Below are 17,003 nucleotides of genomic sequence, written 5' to 3' on the forward strand. Positions count from 1 at the left end.
AGTAAACCGTATGTAACAATTTCTCTATGCCGTAATAGAAAAAAATGGTAATACACATCTACTCTTGTTATCCTGCCTCCAAACACACAAGAAAGCATCTGTCAGAATGGAAAGAGAATATTCTACCTATTAACCTGGGATAGCCAGATGTCAAGTATTTTCTTCCTGCCTGTGGGCTGGACTTAGTGAATGTCCAGTATCCTCTCTGATTGGATGCTGGTGCTTTGCTCCCTGTCCTGAATTCAGCTATTTAAAAAAAGAGTTTGATTTGTGGCTACACCTCTTCCCTGGCAGAATCGGACCTTGGCATGCTGAAGGATGCTTAAGTGATTTTTATATGTGTTCAGGTAGAATTTTAGGGTTGTTTTTTAATCCAAGTCTTAAGGGTTACCTAGACAATATTGTTGTGTGGTTTTTCTTTCTTCCTTTTAAGGCAACCTGCAATTTCTCTTGAATGGTTTATTAGGGGTCTTAAATTAGAAACCTGGAGTTGAGTAATGAGGTTTGGTATGTCTCGCCACACTGACTATCCCGGCTAATACTAGGGTTAGGGTTAGCTGTGGCTTTCCAGTTAACTCCTGTATATACTACTGTGGCCGTCCCACATTAATACTGAACATTACATGTAGGCATGTATGTGGAGATGTATGTGGTATTCCTTCAGATTGGAAAGCGACTCTTCAGAATTTTCCGCTTATACTTACACTAACTCTTCATCAGACTAAATGGAAATGTAACAGAGTCTCACATGTACAGAATGCAAACTTTTCTTTTCTTTTCTTTTCTACTTGCTTTAGATACTTTAACTTAACTTTTGAAATGGCTCATGATGTAATACCCAACTGTTCTGCTACCTTTTCAGTGTGAATGTATGAAGAACATTTGTGGCTTTAACATTCACAAGACCACGCCATGGAAAACGTCTCTTGAATAGATGGCTATTTATCTTAATTCCTTCTTGTATTTACAATTCGCAGCTGGTCCTCTTCAGGGTTTGACCTAAATGAAATCCGCTTGATAGTCTATCAAGATTGTGAGAGGCGGGGCAGACAGGTCTTGTTTGACTCCACAGCAGTCCACAAAATTGATGAGACAACAGTTCAGGTATGGGTTTTGTTGTATCCTCCTTTTATCCAGGCAGAAAAATAAAATAAGAAAATGACCACAGTTTTTTAAAATCACAATTATCATAATATTTATTTATATCCCGCCTTTACTTAAGGCTTAAGAATACAAACATCACCATTCTTTTCTCTTTGTTTACATCTCAGTGGAAAACTAGCCTCTTGCCTGCCTGAGATCTTTCCCTCTTCCTGCTACCCCACTCTTTTGCCTCTAGGTGTATGTAGACTTGGTTGTCTACACAGGTCTATATGCAAACTCTGGCTGCATACACGCCATGTATTTAACACATACGGCTTCGCGCGCCCCCCCAAATAATCATGGGAACTGTAGTTTTTCCTCCCACTGAGCTGCAGTTCCCAACATTTTTAACAAACTACAGTTCCCATGATTCTCTGCGGGGGAAGCCATATGCTTTAAACATATGGTTTGCAATGCATCTGGCTGTATGATATCATCTTGGAATAAAAGCTCATTTTGAATACAGTTTACACACAAGGCTCAGCTTTGGCTGATTGATGTAAATTACTTCTGTCCATTCCAGCCGTGGTTTCCATTTCACTCCTCACTTCACTGGGCTTTTTTCTCCTGAACTCTTTGAAAAAGAGTCTTCAGAGCAGCAGCAACCAAATGTACAGTTTGAGCCAACTTCCCCTTGGGCTTGTTTATCTGGAAGCCTAGGCTGGCTACTTGCATGTAAAAAGCAGAGCTTAATCATGAATTCTGTTCCAGGCTTTTCCTGTGGGTGGCCCACAGGCAAATGCATTACAGAAGGCTTTTCTCTCCCTACCCCCCCCTTGTCATTAGCTTGTGTCAAACACATGACAACCAACAATTTTGCTCTTTCCCTAATGACAGTCACATTGGGGGATTAGATTAACAGCCCTTAACTAAATGTAGTACAAAGCAAAATCTCTTACAAAAGGAACGTAAATAGGTGGTTTGAATGTGCAAAAGGCCTGTGTGCTTTATGGGGGCAGATAAGGAGTAGGTGTGAGGCTGGGGAAGAGAAAACCTTGTTATGCTCCTGCTTTTACTGAGTTTGGGTTTTTATTGACCTTCTAAAACCGATGGCTTGTTGGGCTCGTTCTTACCTCAAGGAGCATGTGGCAATGAGCTCACCTCCCCACTCCCAGCCCAGCTAATCAATGAGTTTAAACTAAAAGAATAAATTAGGCCCCCATCTGCTCTATTTATTCAAAAGAGTATTCTACTACTTTAAACAGCCATGGCTGTCCCTCACTAGAATCCTGGGAAATTTGAGAAGGGTGCTGGGAGTTGCTAGGAGACCCTTATTCTCCTCCCAGAGCTACAATTCCCAGAGTTCTCTGGGAAGAGGGGTTGATTGCAGGGGCATAGTATTGGGGGGGGACACACACTGGGGTTGTCAGCGCAGATGCACCACTTTGTGGGACCACAGTAATGAGGCACCCCCCCCCATACAGGGCTCCCTGTCCCACCCTGCCTGCCACTGGAGGTCTCTGGGCCCTGAAGCCTGGTCTGGCCTCGACGCCATGAAGAGTTAGTCCTCAGAACATGGGCTTTGTGTGTAAATAGAAGACAGGAAAAGTTTGGGGGTCTGAGCGCAACGAAAGTGCTTGGTTGCATTGAGAAAAGTGAAACCAGAAAAGCCCAGTTCATATACTGTAGCCTTTGGCGGCCTGGTGCCCTACAGATGTTGGGACTACAACTCCCATCAGCCTCAATAAACATCTGTCTGGGGATGGTGTCATTTGGGAGTGCAACAACATCTGGAAAGCATCCAATTAGCAGATCAGGAAAACAGCCATGACCAGGATTAAAAGTGCAAGCGCATTTTAACATGGAGACAATGCATTTTAACATGGAGACAATGTTTTCTGCCCTGAAATGCCCCAGGGTTGCTTATAAATTATGGGGATTCTGCATTACCATGAATCAATATATTTCCTCCTATAGGATGCTTCTGGGAAGACTTGGGGCAAGGGTTGCCAAACAACTGGTGGAGCCAGTGCAGCTTCTCCCTGTAGTTCTTCAGTGGACAGTAGGCAGAACGTCAGTGAAGACATTCCTAAGTATCAGGTAACCTGAACTTGAGAACTAGCATCTATACATACCCCCAAGTCAACTGAATTGAAAACCAGATTGGTCTTACGTTTTGCCACATATGTGGTAAGGAATCGCTTTCCATTTGGCCTGGAGGGATAAATCCTCACCATCTATTTATGTAATGATTTGAGGGCCTTAATGCCAATTTTGGATACTTAAAAAGGCATTTGGATGGCATGTATCAATTTGTATGTATATATTAAGATGGATGTATTGATTCTTATTCCTTTCTTTAGTTTCCTTTTTTTTCCCCTTTAATACATTTGCATTTTTTAAAAAAGCAGTTAAAAAGAATAGCTTTACAAGTTGCACTGCACTGAAAATGGCTAAATTCTCACTAGAGCTGCTGTCTGAAGAGGAAGGAGTATAAATTGCTTAGTACATTTTAATTCTGCATATCCCATATTTGTTGTACACCAGCTTCTTTAAACTAAAAGTGGTATGGATTTTATGTGAATGATGAAATAGACATGCAAAATAAAATCAGTGGGGGGGGGGAGTAAAAATAAATAAATGAAATTTAGTATATTATACATATTGGTGCTTTAAAATCCCAAACATGTATATCTTTTTGTTTCAATAGACCTTCTTTTGCTTCATGATCTCGTACATATCCTTTGAGGGGCGTGTTAAATTAGGGCAGCTAAAAAATGTATTCAAAATCAGATTGTGATATGATGTCCCCCATTTTCACTCTGCCTGCTTTTAGTAATGGCTGTTCAGAATCGGTAGAACTTTGGTAATTCAGTAATGCTATGCCTGTTGTGTTTTCACTTGCTTGTGTTAATACTTCATTGGGACTCAATGTACTACAACGGTACAACTCAAAAGCTGCTTGGTTTAGAAGCAGCATATGGCAAAGTTTGCGGAAGCAATTGTTTTTCCTTCCTTCTAGTACACCAGGCCAGCTTCTGATGTCAACATGTTGGGAGAGATGATGTTTGGTTCAGTAGCAATGAGTTACAAAGGCTCTACACTGAAGATCCACTATATACGGTGAGCTAATGCCTCCAGTTCCTTCTTGTTGTCATGGAGTTCTTACTGGAACAGCTGAATTATTAGTTTTATTGTTTATCCTTTCAGCTCTCCTCCGCAGCTTATGATGAGTAAAGTTTTCTCTGCCAGAGTAGGCAGCTTCTGTGGAAGTGCAAATAGGTGAGAGCATCTTCCTTTCTCGCTTTTACTGTTTTCAGATTCAGATTTTCAAGGGGAAGGCATTTCTCACTCAACTCAGTATTTTATTTTTTGAAAAATCCTGCTTTGGTAATCATTAACTAAGAGTCCAACACCATAAATTATTTTTGGGTGGTTGAGGCACAGGTGTCAAGTCCTATGAGACTAAATTTAGGGGGTTTGGCTTCAGAATTCACAACAAGCAGCTAGAAGTGACTATGTAAAGATAACTAAGTTCTTAAAAGTGGAGGGATTCACCATTTGGTGTAGAGGAATAAGAAACTCCTGTGCACATGGTCATCACTTCACGTTGTGGTGGTGTTTCTTAGAGTTATAGCCAACAAGAGCCTTCTGTCAGTGCAAAGATTTACCCTTGGGTAGTGGACTTTCCTTTCCTCACTTCTTACTCTGACAAATCTGCTCTGCAGGGTTGGGGGGGACCCCCAGAACAGATTTAGAGGGTGAGTGGGGACAGAGGAGAGCAAGGGGAAGATATGTTGTGCAAACTCAAATCCTTACGTTGTTGGAGTGAATTACTTAGTGCTACTTGGGATGCAACCTATAGATCTTGACTTTTTTCCATTGCAGTGCTGCCTGCTGTGTGGAGGTGAAATCGATGCTATCTTACATAAGTTTAGAAATCTCTCTATGATCATGGATAGCCAATTGCAGGGGTACGGGGAGGGCGGCATGGGGAGGAAGTGCTCATTGGCAACTTAATCCATCTTTCTTGGATGGATGTGTCTTTTACAGCTTGCAAGGTAGCTTTGAATACATGAATCAAGAACCCAATTTAGCAAGACTGAACTCTAATCCAAATAGTTTGGGCCCCTGCCACAGTGGAAGTAACCTGGGTAAGTACATTCAGCGGTTTAATTATTTGTGTGTGCGTTTGTTCGGACCACAAGTTTTGGTTCGTGGTCTGTTACATTTCCATGTAATCTGATTTTGTTTTGTTTTGTATGTTTCTTGTGTTGCTGCCTTCTAGGTGTATTGCAGCTGTGTAGCAACAAACTGCTGCATGGTGTGGCTGAAGGGGGGCCTCTCTGGCTCACCCGGAGTGCTTCCTTCTTTGCAGGTTTGTGTGCAGCGTCAAGCACAGGGTGGTGCACCTGTACATGCCCCTCTAGCTAGCTCCTGGTGGAAATCTCCTGGCATGGGATCAATAACTCCTCTCCACAAATGGACTGGGCTGAGGAGGTGGTGGCGGTGGTAGTTCTAAAATATTCAGCTAGAGATCATCTAAAGGAGGTGTGGGGAACCTGTGGCCCTCCGGATGTTGTGGGAGTCCAACTCCCATCAGCCTCACCCAGTGTGGCCAGTGGTCAGGGATCAGGACTATCTGAATTGGTGGGGGCAGAGCCAGGGCAATAGCCTCCCAGCAGTGGAGTCATAACTACTTCCCAGGAGGGGGGGACACAGTGGTGAAGGTGGGAGTACCGAATTGGTTTTGGTGGGGTATCCACAGCATGCTGTCCTTTGCCAACCCTAGTAAGCAGCAGTAACACTGCTGCCGGGAGGCTGCCACTCTGCGCCACTGGTTGAGCAGTGCAATATGAACACAGGAGACCATTGCTCCTTCTAGCTCAGTATTGTCAACACTGACTGCAGCAGCTTTCCAGGGCTTTGAGCAGAAGCCTTACCTGAGGATTGCACCCGATACCTTTTGCAAGTAAAGCAGATGGCTCTGCCACTGAGCCATGGCTTTTGGCCAACATCTGGAGGGCTGCAAGGTCCTCACACTGTCCATGTAGCATCCTCAGTAATGTGTTTCCCTCCTGGTCGCACTTCATAGCGCCATATTTATTCTCAGATGACAGAGCCCTTCCAGTTTTGAGAGGAGTTGTTTTTTCCAAGTTAATCATTTGCTGGTGTGTTCTGTTAATTTTCTCACATGTAATAATGTTGGGGTGGTTTCTCTCTTTCCACCCCCCTCTTATCTTCCCCTGCCCCCACATGGTAAAGTCACCTAAATGCCACTGAATAAGCACAGTTAATTTTATAGCGGAATTGCTGACCTTTTGGAAGAGTGTGATCAAGGGAATCTGAGTTAATCTAAACATGGGTCACAAATTTTGCATGTCCTCTAATCAATCAATCTTCTTTGCTTAATGTTGGGAATTTATGGAGCTACAACTGCTGTTCAGCCTAGCATTGGGAGCCTGAAAACAGATATTTGTCATTTGTGTGTGTTATCATTTTAAAGCACGTAAGAGTAACAATGGGTTGGATGCATAAGTTCGCTTCTAACCACAGAAGTTGCCTTTAACTTGTGGATAGTTTGTGTTACTTCCTGCTAGCATGTTACATAGGAAACTTAAACTAATGCCATGATAAATTCATTTAAATTTGTGTGTGTGTGTTACAACAGAGCAATATAGTAATTAACATTACATAAGGTACTCATTTAAAACATAATCACCTATTTTCACATATTCTCTTTTCAGAGTTACCAGAGATCAAATTAATTGACAGTATTATACACACACATGTACACACACACTTGTGTGTATGTGTCCATGAGTATGTTGCGTTTAGACTGTGATGCATCCTCTCTCTCTTTTTAATCAACATATACCAGAAGTAGGGTCTGTTTTTCCAAGACATTGCCCTTTAAATTGGGATACAAAACAGCTCTAGTCTACACATATCTTTTGTCTTGAGAATAAGGAATTCCATACTTGTTCAAACCACTCCTGGCTTCATAGGTGCTATCTAGGCAACTTAAGGCTTTAGTCTTACTCAGGCTTTCTTCTCCCAGCCATACTATGCCATGGAGTCCATTCCCTTCCCCCTACCCCATGAGAAGAGAGAGTGGGTAAATTTCTGCAGCCTTGAGCCAGCTGTGGTCATGTACGCTGAAAGGTCCATGTTCTAAACTGCATGGAGAGCATACATTAGAAAAAGCTCCCTGTAGAAGTTCAGCCTGCTATGAAGGAAGGGTGTGGCAGCAATGATAACTGGCAGTAGGAGCAGGGAGGTCTCCCCCATTCTCTCCCCTTCTGGTAATTGCAGTGAGGAGAATGCCTGAAGGGAGATTTTGTTGTTTTCAAACTGAAAATATGTTCCTTCATTTCTCAGTGTCTTCAGAAGCATAAAAACCTCTATGGGAACTATAATTATAACACCATGTCAGCTATTAGGCAACTGTTTGCACAACAGTGCTAATGGCTATTTCCCTTCCAATCAGCGTTCCAACCTGATAACACTAACAAACTAGTTGAAGTCAGACTAGGATTTCAGACAAAAGACATACAATTTGTTGGGTCTCTGGACCGTAATAAAGATTGATTGACAAAAGACATGCGTTGATAATCTTGCAGGATCAATAGTATGTTTGTTAAAGCAGACTTGACTAATTTTAAGCCTGCGATTGTGTCCTCCTCGCCCCCTCCTTGTCACTCTTGAGGCATTTGCTCTAGAGCTTTGAGAAATATCACTGTTGAATTTAAAATGCTGCTTGTGTGGCCCTGTTGTAAAAGCAGGTGAGAAATAGGATGCCTGTTAAATCTCCTCTATTTCCCCCCCTTTCAGCGCACAGCACACCTGTTGACATGCCTAGCAGGGGGCAGAATGAAGACAGAGACAGTGGCATCGCTCGATCAGGTATATCACTCCTCTCTGCTGTAGCAACCAAATGTGGCAAAGAAATTTTTAGTGACTTGTGAGCCACCAGTTCCAGATTTCATCACACTTGATATGGCACTGTTATGAACCCTGATACTGTGTTAAAAATGGAAATGTATGCTCATTAGTTTCTTATTCTAGGATTATTTGTAAAATCCATTTTCTGGTCTTTTTAAGGCCATTAAAAAGATAAAGGGAACCCTGACCATTAGGTCCAGTCGTGACCGACTCTGGGGTTGCGCGCTCATCTCACTCTATAGGCCGAGGGAGCCAGCGTTTGTCTGCAGACATGACTAAGCCAGCATGACTAAGCCGCTTCTGGCAATCCAGTGCAGCACATGGAAACGCCGTTTACCTTCCCGCCAGAGCGGTCCCTATTTATCTATTTGCACATGACGTACTTTTGAACTGCTAGGTTGGCAGGAGCAGGGACCGAGCAACGGGAGCTCACCCCGTCACGGGAATTTGAACCGCTGACTTTCTGATCTTCATTGCCATTCCTGCAGCATCCCCACCCCAAAATACACTGGGGCTGAATTTCTGCAGGAGGGAGTCTACTGTATTCAAGTAGGGCTGCCACACAATCTAGAAACCTGATTGCATGCAACACTGTGTATGCAGAGTTCCACTTGCACAGTGCAACTTTCCCTTCCTTTCCTTTCCCCGCATGTCCTCAAAATCTGCTCCAGAGGGTCCTCCATATCTCTGGGGAGAGGAGAGGAGGGAATAGTTTCATTGCCTAGCAGATGTCTGCTGCAGTAGCAGAAAGGAAGCATCTGAGAAGACCCCTGGAGCGGGGGGAAACATATTAATTTATTTGCTTGTGAATTTGGGAATGTAATTGCTACAAAGACTTTTAAGTTTTGTCTATGGGAAGGGTAGGGGAGCTGCCTGTTCTCTTGCATTGCCACATCTTTAAGTAAGACCAACTGTTGTTTCCTAAAATGTGTGACCCTACTTCGGAGGAGTTGTTATCACTCTGTAGTGGGGTTTCTGCATTTTCAGTGCTCTTAAGATGAAGCTGTGGGTCTCTCTTTTCCTACCCCACCCCAAGAGAAGATGTTTTTAAAAGACCTGGGGGTGGGGAGCATGGTACCAGGGGAAATCACGATTGAAGGACCATCTTGGGTGATGCTTCTTTCTGCTTTCTTGCCAGCTTCTTTAAGCAGCCTCTTGATGACCCCTTTGCTGTCGCCAAGCTCTTCTAGCAGCTACCACCGCCGCTGGATACGAAGTCAAAGAACAAGTTTGGAAAACGGCATTATTCCTAGGTGGTAGGTTTCTAGGGCATATTCCCGGAATAGGATTTTATAGACTCTGTGGAAAGAGCCAGCATAGCACAAGCAGGCATCTGCTTACGGAATCGGGCATCTCCTTCCCTCTGCATGCTCCCAAAATCTTCTTTAGAGGACGGGGGGGTGGCCTTCTGGAGGAGGTTTGAGGGACTGGAGGGAGAAGAGGAAAAACTGGAGAGAAGTCCAGTTGTGCAAATTGGTTTTAAAATTTGTAGACTTTATTTCTCCGCCCCCCATCTTAAGTGCCTTGGAGACTTGCCACCATTATAAATCATCTGTAAAACTGGTTCAAAAGACTGCAAAGTTAAAAACAACAGGAATTGAATGCCACCAACAAAAAAAGGCCTTTAAAAGCTTGCTTAGATCAAGTACATGCATAATAATAATTTTTAATGGCCTGGTGGACTTTGCTGGAGAGGGAGTTTCGCAGTGTAGTTGCTCTAGTTTGGTACACCCTGTTTCCAGTGGGACGTAATCTCCCTGTTAACAGTGGTGGCACCTCGACTAATACTTTTAGGGAGGGAAAATTGCATACGATACTTCAGTATTTGTATTTAAATTTTTAATGAGCCACCTTTTGAAGTTTTTAATTTTTTTCTAAAAAAGGATAAATGGCAGGAACATAAAAGCCAGTGACAAAATCACACAAGGCCAGCAAAACAGAAAGTCTTTAGAGCCTACCTCAGTCTCTGAAGTGAGGGATAAGACAGATTTGGGGGTGGGGAATGCAAAAAATGTGGAACTACCACTGATACCAGCCTGCTCACTTTTAAGCAGCCAATCTTGGTGCTCAGGCAGGACAATAAGGGTGTAGGCCAGGATTGGATAACCTGTTGCCCTCTAGGTGTTGTTGGACTCCAACTCCCATCAGGCCTAGCCAGCATGGCCAATAGCTGGGGATGATACAAGTTGTAGTCCAACATCTGGTAGCTCACAGGTTCCCCATTCTTGGTGTAGGCTTCAGTTAACATGGTCTCAAAATGGTTAAGGACTTTAAAAGTTAAAACCAGCGCTCTATGCATACACACAGTCCTTGTTTTTAAACCCGTTACTAATATCAGTGCACTAGGGCATCAAACAAAAACCTCTTGAACATTGTTGATTTTTCTAAATGAGCACATAGCTGTGCTGTAATTTTCCCACTGCATTTTCTTTTTCAGGTCAACTGAAGAAACTTTCAGCATGGCAGATGAAAGCTGTGGCCTCAATCCTGCAATGGTTCGAAGGAAGAAAATTGCCATCAGTGTCATTTTCACCCTCCCAGAAAAAGAAGAGGCCCAAAGGGAATTCCAGGATTTCTTCTTCTCTCACTTCCCCTTATTTGAATCACACATGAGCAAGCTGAAGAGCGCCATTGAAATGGTAGAGCATGGAACACATCCATTCAATATTATTATTATTATTATTAACCATCTGGGAGACAGGATGGGCAGAGTGATGCCATGTCAGGGGCAGATCTCCAGGGAGTTGGATGCCTGAGCTGGCAAAGTACAGCTTCTGCTTGAAATCTTAAGATCTTTTCCATGGCACCACACAAGGTCTGAAAGTTACATATCGTCTAACCTGACATGGACTTGGCAGATGAGCCTCTTGTAGCAAGACAGACACAAACTTTCATTGGGAAAAATGAGCAAATGATCTACAGCACTGATTCCTGTCTCTGTCCTCTGCCCCCAGCAACCAATTTTTTATTCAAATACTTTTTGTCTGGTTTCCATGAAATGTGATAGATGCTTCAGGCATATTGCTCCTTGATCTCTCTTATCAGTCTCAAGAAGCTTTCTCTGACTTGAGTCCCCAGATGCTGTTGGACTACAAACCCCATCATCCCCAGCCAGCGTGTCCAGTGGTCAGGGATGATGGGAATTGTGGTTCCCGACCTATCTGGAGACACCAAGGATTGAAACTGGAACCTTTTGCATGCAATGCATATGCTTCACCTCTGAACTAGAGCTGTTCCTCTATTCATTAGATTCCAGTGCTTGACTTTTCAAAGTTTTTCAGTAAACCTTTGAAATAATAATAACTTTTGCTTTTCTTTTTTTAAAAACCTATTATGATTGCTTTCTCTCCAAGGCCATGATCACCTGCAGAAAAATAGCAGAAACAAGCCAAAGAGTGCAAGTGTACATCAGCCGTGTCATGGATGCCCTGGGTGAATTCAGGTAAGCTAGTGGTCCATGGAAGGCAAGCAGTAGATTTGTACTTCTCCATAAAGGGCATACAGGTCACCATTCAGAGCCCAGTTCATTGCAGCTTTGTCCCTGTTGCACTAGTCTCCCTCTATTTCCCAGGTGCACATGCCTTTCAGGTACAAAGGCACAGATTCACCTTTAACAAACAAACAAACAAAAAAGGTTGGCTCTGGGGATGGAGAAAGTGAGGCTACATGGTTTTTCTCTTTCTCTACCAAAAAAAAAAAAAGAGCCAAAACTGGTGCCTCTTTAATCAGTTCTCTAGCTTTTCCATGGAGAAATATGGGGAATGCAGCAGTGGTGAGACATCCCAGCATATGGGATCTGACTCAATTGTGCAATGTCAGTAAAAGTTTGTTTCAAAAACTGCCATTTTTACCTGCAGCAGTCTGCCACCTAACTTTCCAAAAGAGGGCTGCAGTGAAGTGCCCATGAAGCAGAATGAGGTAGCAGAGTGAAATACGTCACTATAGGCTCCTTTCACATTAAACCCTGTATTTAAAAACCTATTGAAGTTTATAAATGCAATGCTCTGTCAGCAGTCGACTTTGCCACCTTGCTCCCACTTCATTCTGCTGTGTGTGTAGGCAAGGTCTACATTTTCAACTCATTTGAGGCTGTCATTTATGCAAATTAATTGAAGAATGACTTCAGCTACAGTGCTGTGGGCCCCCTGGAAGGTCTATCGGGGGACACCGAAGCTCCCTGCAAAGAGAGTGTGAGAGCCGATGTCCTGCAGAAACCTCTAATGACCAATTGATGTAGGAGCTCCATCAGCACAACCACAAAAGGAATGTGCTGGTAGAAGATTAGGAAACTGCTTGGAGCCACTGCCGCCACCATGCATGCCTCCAAACCAGGGAGAGATTTAAACCATAGGAAGAAGATGAGGAAGTTATAAGTTTTAAGAGGAAAAACACACATGCAAAATGGACAGCCAGGTGCAAGCATGCTCCTCTGACCTCACTTCTTCTCCTGGCACTATTTATCCTATAACTTTTTGCTTCATTGCAAAGAACAACCTTTCCCAGCTGTAACCACTACGATTAGAAATTGGGCCATAAATCCTTTCAAATCATGTCCAGGATATGTTTTACCAGCAATCACAGATAGCTAATTACGAATGTCCGTGTCAACCTATTAACCTATGCTGTGATGCATATAAAATGTTGCCTGTGTTGAAATAAAGGGAAGCTATTATCAAGTTTGAAAAGAATTAGTATTTGGATCAGGATTTCACACCTCTCTGGGTTTGGTCACCTGACCATATCTCAGTTTATTATTTAGGCACCTGACTGAGGCAATGGCCATGGCTGAGAGGGTGGAGAGGGATTATATAAAAGAGGAAGTGAATTGTTCGCAATATAAACCAGCCTTCACCAATCTGCCCCCCCCAGCTGTTTTGACTACAACTCCAATCAGCCCCAAACAGTACAACAGTGAATGCTTCAGACTGCTGGGCAGTAATCTGTCAACAGTCGCTGACCCCATATTTTCTGGGCCTACTGCAGCGGCGCTTGGGAAGCAGAACTAATAGTTTGGCTTTGTATGCTTGAGATCACCTTCTTTTGTTATGGGGTAGAGGCTTTGCATTTTGAACAGCATACACTGTTTTAGCTAATAGATTTCTCTTTGGTTCCCCCCACTCCTTCTTACAGAATTACAATCTGGAACTTGTATTCAGTTCCAAGGATTGCAGAGCCTGTATGGCTAACCATGATGTCCGGCGCTTCTGAAAAGAATCAGTTGTGCCAACACTTTCTGAAGGAATTCACCGTCTTGATAGAACAGACCAGCAAAAACCAGTAAGTCGTCGCTGTGACTTGCTTGCTTGCTTGCTCTGCTCCCCTTCATAGGGACTGTAGGTTCATCGCCATATTTATCTTGCTTGTGGCTCTTTTCTCCACAGGTTCTTAGCGGCTCTCTTGACGGCAGTGCTGACCTATCACTTGGCTTGGGTCCCCACAGTGATGCCAATTGACCACCTTCCCCTCAGGGCCTCCTCTGAGAAACGTGCCTCTCAGTCTGTGAACATGCTGGCAAAATCTCACCCTTACAATCCGCTCTGGGCACAGCTAGGTCAGTGTGAAACTTTAAAAACAAACCCAAGACGATCTTTTTTTATAGGATAAGACTTAATCTGCACAGAAAATGTCCTTGTGCACATGCATTTTAAAATTGTTTGTTATATTAGGCTGAGGAATAAATGGAGAATTATTAGAAAGCTGCTTGATGTACGGTTGCACAGGGGAGACGTTTTTGAAATAGCTCGATTATACTTACCAAAACTATGCTTTGAGCATGCACATATTTTATCAGCTTTAGTGAACTCTTCATTCAGCATAAAAGCTTGCTCCTTGCAGCCAGATGTTGGTCAGGGCTAAGGGATTCTGTTGCCAGTGGTTGAGATGCTGTTTTTTAAAAAGCGTGATGATGCCCTCTTGTGGTTACCGCATAAGCTACAGACTTACTTCTACTGGTACAAGTGAAGGTGCAAGAAATAGATTTTTTGTTTTGTTGAGCAGCTTACACTTTAATAGTCTCTAAATTTTGCGGTGTGTGTGTGTTTTTAATAGAGCTTCATGTTTTGTGAATTGCTAACACGATTTCTATAACAATAACTGGTTTTTGTTGACTCTCATCTGTTGCAGACCTGTAAAGTATGGGTTGTCATAAATCATTTCATTTTACACTTATGCATTTCTCCTGCGATAGGATATAAAAATGTAAATTGTATACCATTTAGCTTTTATAGGGGTCACATAATTCAGGTGTTCTTGGCACAGAAATTGTAATTGATTTTTAGCACGACGAGTAAGATCTGCCTGCTAATGACTTGGGAAGAACCCTTTTTCAAAAAATAACTAATTATGTAGTACAAATAAAACTTGAGGGCATGATCTAGCCAGTGGTAAGCACTTTTAGGTCCCATTGATTTCAATAGGAAGTTAACCATGTGTGTTTAATTCCTCCTATTGAAATCAATGAAATGTAAAATAGCTTAACTTGAAGTGGATCGTGCCCTTGAGTTTTAATTTGTCTCTTAGGCTACAGCAATGATTATAATCATGTTTGATTCCTCAGTGCAAACTTTCACGGCACATATTGTAACTAGATGGATCTTTTTTAAAAAAAAACCACAAAACAAAACTGGATTGGATTGGACGTGGGCTGTTGGCTTATGGCCTTCTGGGTCAAAAGGCAGTATGAATCTCCATTTTTCTTCCTTATGCTTTTTCCAGGTGACTTATATGGTGCTATAGGCTCACCTGTCAGAATGACGAGGACTGTAATTGTTGGGAAGCGTAAAGATTTGGTTCAACGCATCCTCTACATTCTTACGTATTTCTTACGGTGCTCTGAGCTGCAGGAGAATCATCTGACCCGGAGTGGACAAGTTGGCAGAGGAGAGCAAGCCCTGAGTGGCGGCAAGATCTCGACAGCTCTAGAAAAGGGAGAAGTTGAGGATTCTGATTATGTAGTAGTCACTGTTAGAAACGAACCTGCTCTCATATCTCCCAGTTTGCCCCGGAGAACCGGGAGCGCTGCTGCTGTGGGAGAGAGCTGCTTTGAACCTGCCTGCTTGAAGCGGGAACATGAAGGCATAAATGCTGGACAGAGTTCTGAACTGCCCTCTTGCTTGCCCAAAGCTGGCTCCTCCAAAGGACTTGTGGAGGAAGCTAAGAAGGGGAAAACAGTGGCTGGTTCAGAAGGTGTATCCAAGGGGTGTGCAAAATTAGAGGATTTAACAACAGGAATGAAGGACGACAACCAGGGTAACACAGCAGGACAGCTCTTTTGCAGTGAGAGGGCTAGCCAGAGGTACCCTCAGTTGGAAAGAGTTACCTTCCAAATTGGAAGCTCCCCTTCACCCGTATCTGATTTAGAACCCACCCAAAAGGATCTGGATGAAACTGTAGGGATGCCGAGGAGCAAAAGCAAATCTCTGTGTTTCCTGTCAAGTCCACTGCATGCAACTGCCCAAGTCCAGCAGGAGAAATCTTACTTCTGTCTTAAACCACGTGCTAGGCAGAAAGCTTGTAAAACGCGACTACCAAGTGCGCTTCGGTTGTCATGCCATCCACCTGTCCCTTCTGAGAGCAAAGTCAAAACTGCAAAGCCAGGAAGACTGGGGGAAGCTGAAAGCACACACTGTGAAAACTTGGAAAGGGTTTCTCTTGACTGTGATTCAGGAAGTCCCGCTGATGTGCAGAGATCTGGCCAGGCAGTTACGGAGGATGTCCCCTGTGGGGATGCTGGAAGCAAACACCCTTTCAGGGTGGAAGAGAACATGCCTAGAAATGAGAGCTCTGACAGTGCCCTGGGAGAGAGCGACGATGAAGGTAGCGCACATATTCCAGATGGGCAATCTCTGAGCTCTGTCAACAGTAGGACAGAAGAACTTTCCGAAGTAGAACTTGCTTTGCCAAGGTAAAAATAAGTTAATATGACCAACTCTAAAGGTGTGACTCCTCAAGGGTTTGCTGCATTGTTATTTTAACTGTTCTAAGATAGCGCTTGAAAAATCTGAAGAAGGAACCTCTAGCCTGATATTTAGACCAACTTAAACTACATGTTTTCATTATAAAGTAGTATTGACCCTCTGCTGGGAAAGCCGAGACAACCTAGTATAGTGCAAATTGGGTTTTTTTCAATTATTAATTTTAGGCATAATACTTGCATCATAATTTTAAGGTTTTACAATAATAGAGACTGTTATCAATTTAGTTCAATGGACTAAAAGGCTCAGTTTTTCCTCTTTTTACAATATGTGAAAACAGCAAAGTCTTAGACTAGCATGAGCCTTCATGGGCAAGTGTGTATTTCACATGCTACATTATGCAGCCTTTCAGCCTTTACAAACAGGTGGTTTTTGTGAACTCGGCTACAACAGAGCACAAGTGATCCAGTTTAAAAGTTAACAAGTATGTACCGTAACTTATCTTAACCAATAAAATAGGTGCTTTGCCTAGCTGTCAGTTTGGATAACACATTAGGTGCACATTTATGAGAGGTTAAGCGATAATGATCAGATGAATGGTTTCAAAATGCTGACCTTAGTGTTTAAAGCTCTAAATGATTTGGGCTCCAGATATCTGAAAGATTGCTTCCATTCCTGCTGATCTTCCTGGGTGTTAAGATTATCAAAGAGAGGTCTCTCTTGGTAGTTCTGCAGCCCTCAGAAGTATGGGGAAAGGCAGCCTCTAAAATGTGGACCCCGTCCCACAGAGGTGCATCTAGTATCTTAATTGTATGGTTTAGGGCAGGTAAGAAATGTTATAAATAAATGAGGCAATCATCAAATAACCAGATTGTCATGTCAAAGTTCCATAACTGAGGCTCCTGCTGGGGAAAATATTTTGTGGTACAGACAAAGTTTGGGAACTGTGGACTGACTGTGCGATTCAGAGCTCAGAATGATAGTAACTTTTTCCATGCTCATTTTTGATCATGAGCTGTAATCTTGCAAGCAAAGAAGGCAGTGTCATCATTCACGTAGCAT

The 17,003-nt window shown here is 43.0% G+C and overlaps 1 protein-coding gene across 4 annotated transcripts in view; it reads left to right on the top strand.

Annotated features, from left to right (window-relative positions):
• FNIP2 (folliculin interacting protein 2) overlaps positions 1-17,003 on the top strand; it is a 43,696-nt gene that overhangs the window by 17,691 nt on the left and 9,002 nt on the right. For 2 of the 4 annotated variants that reach the window (XM_082237193.1, XM_082237191.1), the window contains exons 2-14: positions 978-1,104; positions 3,061-3,183; positions 4,106-4,206; positions 4,294-4,365; positions 5,137-5,237; positions 5,372-5,461; positions 7,918-7,989; positions 9,167-9,284; positions 10,466-10,667; positions 11,382-11,470; positions 13,159-13,305; positions 13,410-13,579; positions 14,743-15,931. In XM_082237193.1, coding sequence (XP_082093319.1) covers positions 978-1,104; positions 3,061-3,183; positions 4,106-4,206; positions 4,294-4,365; positions 5,137-5,237; positions 5,372-5,461; positions 7,918-7,989; positions 9,167-9,284; positions 10,466-10,667; positions 11,382-11,470; positions 13,159-13,305; positions 13,410-13,579; positions 14,743-15,931 — 2,601 coding nt within the window. The remainder of the gene's footprint in view (positions 1-977; positions 1,105-3,060; positions 3,184-4,105; positions 4,207-4,293; positions 4,366-5,136; positions 5,238-5,371; positions 5,462-7,917; positions 7,990-9,166; positions 9,285-10,465; positions 10,668-11,381; positions 11,471-13,158; positions 13,306-13,409; positions 13,580-14,742; positions 15,932-17,003) is intronic. The other 2 variants (XM_082237194.1, XM_082237192.1) reach the window with 1 other exon arrangement.

The sequence above is a fragment of the Podarcis vaucheri genome (assembly GCF_965113315.1).
Source record: "Podarcis vaucheri genome assembly, chromosome: 9".
Classification (NCBI taxonomy): domain Eukaryota; kingdom Metazoa; phylum Chordata; class Lepidosauria; order Squamata; family Lacertidae; genus Podarcis; species Podarcis vaucheri.